Here is a 7485-nt window from a genome sequence, read left to right as displayed (position 1 = left end):
TTTACACAATTGATGTGTGTATGGATTGGGATAACAGTTGTATGAGCCCCTAATAAAATGTTAAAAAAAAAAAAAGAAAATGTCAATTTACATGAAAACGGAACTTTGTATAGGCATTATCACTGGCTCTGTAACAAGCAAGCGTACCTGTCGGTGGCATGAACTTACACCTAGCCTCCACTGAGGCAAACAAAACGGTCAAAGCAAAATAATGCTATGCTCTTACCATGTTTGGTATATCTAAGGGGTAAAGAAACAGAGGAAGATGGGTTGACACAGTGGGGGCAACAAGGGCTCAAGCACGGAACAACTGAGGATGGTGCACGGCCAGGCAGTGTTTCGTTCTCTTGTGCATCGGGCCGCTGTGGGTCAAAACAGACTTGATGGCACACAAAGCTCTTATCTTGAGATAGTCAACATTTGCCTTAGCTATGTCATAACCACTAATTTTTTAAGCAAAAGTGTTGATGAAGCTAATAACTCCCTGCTATTGGGTTGATTCTGATGCTATAGGCTAGGGCAGAACTGCCTTCATGGGTTTCCAAAACTGTACCGGAGTAGGAAGCCACATGCTTCTCGCATGGAGTGGATGGTGGACTCAAACTGCTGACTTTGTGGTTAGCAGCCCAAGGCATAACCCATTATGCCACAGGGCTCCTTAATGAATCTAGTCGTAGCTACCAATTTTCAAAAAGTACATTTGAAGCCAACTTCATACTTACAAATTCTGTGCCATGTTTGAGGCTCCTCAGGCTGGGCTGTTTGCACATTCCTTGAACTGGATCTATCCCAATGGGACACCAAACCAGAGGAGGGACCTGCCAGCTTGGTGGGATGGCTGCTTGAGCTCCAGCTCAGAAGTAAGACTTCCGCTTCTCTTCTCAGTCCTTAAAGGGTCGCAGGTACGTGGTCCTATGAATGCTACTGAGCATAATCAGAAGCCGAGACCCAGTCCAGGCTCGTGCCGACACTGGACACCTGTTGTTGGATTTATTATCTCCTGGATGCTCCAGTTGTAGTCTCTAGACCTCTAGATCCGTGATGTGGAATTGTGGTCTCTTCAAATGGTAAATTATAAACACCGATGCGTTACAGATGGTTTATTGTTTCATTTTAATACGGCTTTTACTGTTTGTCTGGCCATTCCACTTTTTCAGAACGCAGAAATGGGTACTTTGCAGATGCCTCTGCAGATGCTAGTAGGTAATTAGGATCTCTAACTTTGTTGTTGTTGTGCTTTGTGTTTTAAAAAAGCAGAGTCAGCAGTCATGCCTTTGCCTCTCACAGGCCCATTAGCTGACTCCCAGTGGGGTTTCCTGCCTAAAACATGAGGCACACTAGGACCAGAGGCAGTGATGGCTCATGGCAAACACCACCCGCTCTGAACGTCCCCACGCGCAGCTTTAGACTGCGGTGACTGGAGTGTCTGCCCCAAGCTGCACAAAGTTCCAGGGCCGCTGCTTTTCCCTACAGCTTGGTAGTCTACAAAACCACCCCACTCAGTCATTACAGTAATATGATACTGCAACACAGAAGGAAATGAAACATAACGAAACGGCAGCAAATAAAATGTGGAATACCTTGTTTTTAGCTAATTCCATTTCCAATTTGGATTTTTCTTGAGCTATGTCTTTCTCTGTCTTCTTAACCTGCCCAAGGGGTGGGGGTGGGGGTGGGGGTGACAAAAAAGATATTTGTCAATTTCAACACTGTTGGCAAGCTCTGGGAGAGCAGACACACCCTGCATGTCAATGGATACCTACACTGCAGAGATAGCACATCCTCTCAGAAAAGGGGCCAAGCAATCGGGGAGTCTCTGAGGCAGAGCAGACGTCACAAACAGCCCTGAAATTAGAAAGACACGTCTGCAGGTCAGACTATGCTGGTTCCTTCCTAAGTAGCCAGACAGGGTTGCTCCCACTTTACTCCCACTGTCCCGCTCCTTCACTGGAGATCGATTTGTGAAATCAGACCCTTTAACTAATAGAGGATGTGTTACTATTCACTAATGTTGGATATAAGGGCACCAACTGCTTCCTGTACTGACACACACACAGATAGTTAGCTACCTCAGGGTCACTTTGGTGGGAAACTCTGCCAAACTGCATCTGGGTTTCAGTTCTGCTCTTGTCTTTTGCATCCAGCGTACAATTGTAGAGCCAGCTCGGCACTAGCCAGTGAGAGAAATCTGCTTCCACTCACCTCACTCTGAAGCCTTTCTTTCTCTTCCAGCAGAGACTTCCTCTCTTGTGTGGAGGCTTCCAGTTCCCCACGCAGTCTCATGATGGTGGATTCCAGCAGCTCTTTGTGCATAGCTGTCTTCTTCTCTGCCACCTGTGCTTTCTGGACACACTGGTTGTGCTCATGGACTAAGTGGTCCCTGCAGGAAGAGGACAGGAGACACAAAGCTAGCGAGAGCTCCACTGTCACTCAAACTCACTGCCATCAACTTGGTTCTAACCCAGAGCCACCGACAGGACAGAGGAGCACGGGCCCCTGCGTTCCTGAGGCTGTGGCTCTTTACAGGAATAGACAGCCTCACCTTTCCCCCCCTAGAGAAGCTGGTGGTTTCAAACTGCTGACTTTGCAGTTAGCAATAGAAAGACTGCCCAAATGTTCTTATAGAACAAATATTCTGCCCAAGAGCCATTACTAACATGTCCTAACAAAACAAGTGCTTTGAGGGTAGACTCTTAATCTATTTTACCTTGGTGGCTGGCCTAGTAAATACAGAATTAAACTTTTTCAGTAGGGAGGAAAACAAATGCGAGGACAAAAGCTACACAAGAGTCGCCCATAATTTACTTACAGACGTGCCTGGAGTTGGGCTTTCTCATTCTGAGCAGTCTGTAGTTCACTTGTGAGACTGGCGTGAGCAGCATCCAGCACTAAAGTCTGTTCTTGAACTGCCTGTGCTATCGTTTTCTGTTTTTCCTGAGTGTTTAGAGCAATATTAGAAGATGAGACGCCAGAAAGTCATTTGATAGTGTTATTAAGAATAACATAAAACAAGCTGGTAAAATTCTGCTCTCATAAACATAGAACCTCTTTTACAAAGAAACTATTATAATGCTATCTGATCTCTCCCGCTCCCTATCCTGGGTTAGCCAGAATTCTACACTTGTATAGCTCTCCCACCCAATAGTCAAGGGCACTATTTACTTAGCTGCTGCAAAATTTATAAAATTCCTAATGCCAACGTATTTTTAAATGTATAAAATATAGGCATAAAATATTCTTGGCATTTAAAAATTTCAATACGATACACACCTGACTTTAAAAAGTATAAATAAAGTGGAGAGGGGAAGGGGGAAGCTGATAGCAACAATGACTGTATAACCCCACTCAAGGGGTTGAGGGGAGCGAATAACACAATTGTAGGTGAATGGATATATTGGATAGGGTAAGATACAGCAATATATACAGAGGTTCTTGCGGGGCAAGGGTAGGGGAAAGGGGATAAAGAGGGGATAAAGAGGAGCTGATATCAGAGTTCAAGAAGAAGGAAAATGTTTTGAATCAATTATAGTAGCAATTGTACAAGTATGCTTTATCTATTTGAATTATGGAATGTTATGACATCTGTAAGAGCTCTGAATAAAATAAGTTAAAAAAAGTGTAACTATATAAATGTAATCAAGAAGACGTGAAAAGATCCTTCCACTTCCATCTTCCTCCCTACCTCTCCCAGAATCCCATTCTCCAAAGATGATCATTTTCAACAGTTTGGTGTGAACAATGTTGAGAGTATCTTAAATTGTACTCAGATACTGCTACAGCAGGAGCGTTATAATAGAATTAATTCTTATGAAGAATAACTCATTTGGGAATTATCAAATACATATAGACCCCCACCAACAATCCATAAAGCTTTCATACATATAATACATATTAACAATTCTTTTTGTAAACATTTTAAAACATTTCCACGTTAACATTATTGGATTACAAGCAAGCCACACTTGGTAAGATGGGAGAGAGCCCCCTTGTGCTGTGTTCCAAACCTTTAAAATGTTTTGGCAGTACTACATATATTACCCAGGCCACAAAGTAAGTTCCGTGAAAGAAGGGATTTTCCCTTGTCTAGAATCGCACTTGAACACAGTGAACCCTACAGCTTTGTTGGATAAATGAAGACTAAGTATTGTTTTTGCTATAAACAAAATATGTAATCACTATGGAAAATAACTGAAATATAATGAAGACATTATCTCTATTTCTAGGAAGTTCACAATGTTATACAAGAAATGAACCACATATCAAAATAAAAAGGAAGAAAGTGGTTGGAGTGGGGGACACGGGAAGCATGACAGAGGAAAAAACTGGCCCTGGAGTCAGACCTAGGTTTACATCCAGGTTTGCTCCCCTTACAGTTAGATGAGTTTGAGCAAGGTAATTAATTTCTTTAAGCCTTGTTTTCCTTAATGAAGATAATAAGCACTCCTTTACATGGTGATTGCTAAAAGGATGCAACATATATAAAATCCTTAGCTAAATGCTTGGTACATAGAGTATGCTAAAAAATGAGAACTATCATTATTAGATAGGCATAGAAGTTGCAAAGGGAAACTCATGCTTCTACTTGGGATGACCAAGCTTCCTTCTTAAAGAAAGTGAATCGCGATCCAAAAGGTTGAAGAGGGGAATGACATCCGCAGAAAAATGATCGTGCACACCACGTCAGGGGAAAGGTAAGTGCTTTAGGGACAGTCTTAAGTGTTCAACGGGATTCTAAAATGGGGCTTTCTCTAAAGGAATGCTGTTTGAAAAGAAACCACCAAGAAAATTAATTCTAAGGGTAAGGCCGGATCATCCTTCAGTTGAGAACAAGAAGAATCAGTGATCCAAAACATAAAAATAATTCAGCAAATGTTTTGGAAATACTTATTAAGATAGTTTACTTATCCAGTTGGGGAAGCATATTTCCTGATGGCGCAGCCAGGGAGGCTTCCGGCTGCCTAGGCCCAACGCCCCCTCGTGTCCAGTGAGTACCTGGAGAATGGCTTGGTAGTCGGCCAGGATCCGGGCCTTCTCCATACCAGTGGTCTGCAGCATGCTGCTCAGCTCTGAACACTTACTGCTCAGTTGGTCGTTCAAAACCTATGGCAAAATAGACAGCAAGAGATGGATTTCTGCAATAATCATTGCCATTATGTCAGTATTTTTAATGACTGTATAGTACGTGGACCTAATTAGCCTATCCCTAATTGATATTCATTTCAAAACTCCAAACTCACTGCCATGGAGCTGATGTCCACTAGAGGACAGGGTAGAACTGCTCCTGGGGTTTCCAAGACTGTAACTCTTTGGGAGAGAGGAAAGCCTCGTCTGTCTGCTGCGGCGCCACAGGTGATTTAAACATGGAACCAGGGTGTGTGACCAGTGTGCCCCAGGGTTCCTTGACAGTTCATTAATTTATAAAGTACTTTCAAATATTTGGAGTCAACAATATAAATAATCCTAAATTAAGAGAGATACGTTTTGTCCTGGTTGGAGCCCTGATGGGATAGTGGGGAGCACAGGTCAGCCCTTCAGTAGGAGAGAGAGGAGGTTTGTTATCCCCGCCAAGATGTCCAGCCTCAGAAATTTGCAGGGCAAGCTCTACTCTGTCCCACAGGCCACTGTGAGTCAGACTGCTCAGCAGCATGGAGGGTTTGGTTTGTTGGGGCACTTTATTCAGGACACTGGTCAATTAGAGCAGGTTGTCGGCAGGATGAAAATGTACAGTGTTAGGTACCCAGCCAATGTCAGAGAAAACCATTCCCATGATTTGATGAGGATTCAGAAATTTTCAGCTGATAACCCAAAGTAGCTAAGCTCCTCCACCACTAATTAAAGTATTCATAAAGGCAAATCAGAGGTGATTTCACGAGGAGCCCTGGTGGTGCTGTTGGGTAAGCACTGGACTGCTCTCTGTGGAGTGGGTGGTTCAAATACAAAGGAAATCTAAGAACGCACTGCTTAGATGTCAGTCAGAGGGAAAAAGGTACACGTTTCACCAGTAACTTAGAAAGCAAATAAGGGCACAGTGTAAGCTCAGGTGTGATTAAGCACTGTGATCTCATTTACTGCTCAGTGTTAACTCCTGTGTTATAGGAATTTAGAAAGTGAAAGGTGGTGTATTTAACTTACTTCTTCACAGATGAAGTAGATTTCATGGAAACAAAAAATTTGGATAATGGAGAAGGTATAAACTTATATAAGCAGTATTAATCTTCAGACACAATTAACATATGAGAGCCTGAGCCATGAGGAAGATTTACCCGTGCTTTTTCTGATGATTCTTGAAGGGAGATTATTTCAGATCTCAAATACCCATTTTCTTCATGTTCCTTGTCGAAAAACACCTGTAATGTCTTTAAGGAAAAAAAAAAGAGGAATCTCTCTATTGACAAGTATTAAGAGAACTCTTTTGTGTATCTGTCATGCTACCTGTTCTGTTTTCTGGCGAGTACCAGTTCAGGTACTAATGATATATACACAGTGTCTTAGAAAAAAAATTTTTTAAGCCAAATGCCTTGATATCTTTAACTCTTCAACTTCTCTTCATTTTAAAATTATTCCTCAAACTGATTTTTAAAATTTATCTAGGCTCATTGGATTCCTAACTAGAAAAACTTTGTTTGACTAACGTTCTGAGCTAAATATTTTACCTAATATACGCAAATCAAGACAGTTTTACTCTCTAAGGTGAAATATTTGATATCACATATATAGGTTTTCCTATTACTAGTAAGATTTTGTGATTTCAAAGACACACATTCAAGGATCTTTAGAAGTGATAACCGGTAAGGGCATTATTATTGAGGAATACCTGGGGGTGGAGCAGAAGAAACCCCCGGGCCCCTGAGAAGAAACAGCTAGTTTCTCTCAGTGATGGGAGACAGGTGTGGGGCTGTGGGGTGTGCTTCCCTAACAAGCACTGAATGGAACAGGAAGGAGAAGGCATACATCCTATAGAGAGGGAACCAGTTTTTCTCTTTTCTCAGGAGAAGTATGCCATACTAGGTAAACATCTGAGAACAAAAGATGAGACAACATCCTGAAAAATTATTCCAAACAAGGTCAGAACTAATATAATTAAAAAGTAGTTATATTTAATAAAAATTATTTTTCAAAATAATTAGTGTGTGATTGATATAAAATACAAGTAAGTCCCATCATTTTTGCCAGTTCATTTTTCCAAAAATCTAATAACTGGCCTGAGAACATTTCTTATTTTCAAATATCCATTTGACAACAGTCCTGGATACAAAACTCTTACAAGGAAGCTTATTTTTTTTTTTGAATTTTTAAATGGTTGTACCATTGCATTTATTTATACTCCAACATTCACTCTTTCTTTTCTTTTTTTTTTTTTTAAACATTTTATTAGGGGCTCATACAACTGTTATCCCAATCCAAACACACATCAATTGTGTAAAGCGCATTTGTACATCACTTCTCAAAACATTTTCTCTCCACTTAAACCCCTGACATTAGGTC

The 7485-nt window shown here is 41.3% G+C and overlaps 1 protein-coding gene across 1 annotated transcript in view; it reads right to left on the bottom strand.

The window, feature by feature from the left end:
* Nucleotides 1-7485, bottom strand: part of CCDC150 (coiled-coil domain containing 150) — a 119919-nt gene that overhangs the window by 49247 nt on the left and 63187 nt on the right. Inside the window, exons 10-14 of the mRNA XM_004701508.2 lie at nt 6264-6356; nt 4993-5100; nt 2810-2934; nt 2203-2380; nt 1581-1649 (exon numbers count right to left, since the gene is read on the bottom strand). Of these exons, the coding sequence (XP_004701565.2) occupies nt 1581-1649; nt 2203-2380; nt 2810-2934; nt 4993-5100; nt 6264-6356 (573 nt within the window). The remainder of the gene's footprint in view (nt 1-1580; nt 1650-2202; nt 2381-2809; nt 2935-4992; nt 5101-6263; nt 6357-7485) is intronic.

The sequence above is a fragment of the Echinops telfairi genome, unplaced genomic scaffold (assembly GCF_000313985.2).
Source record: "Echinops telfairi isolate 266 unplaced genomic scaffold, ASM31398v2 ScPeMD7_3;HRSCAF=10, whole genome shotgun sequence".
In the NCBI taxonomy this organism is placed as follows: domain Eukaryota; kingdom Metazoa; phylum Chordata; class Mammalia; order Afrosoricida; family Tenrecidae; genus Echinops; species Echinops telfairi.
This window is presented reverse-complemented; position numbering and strand designations above follow the sequence as displayed.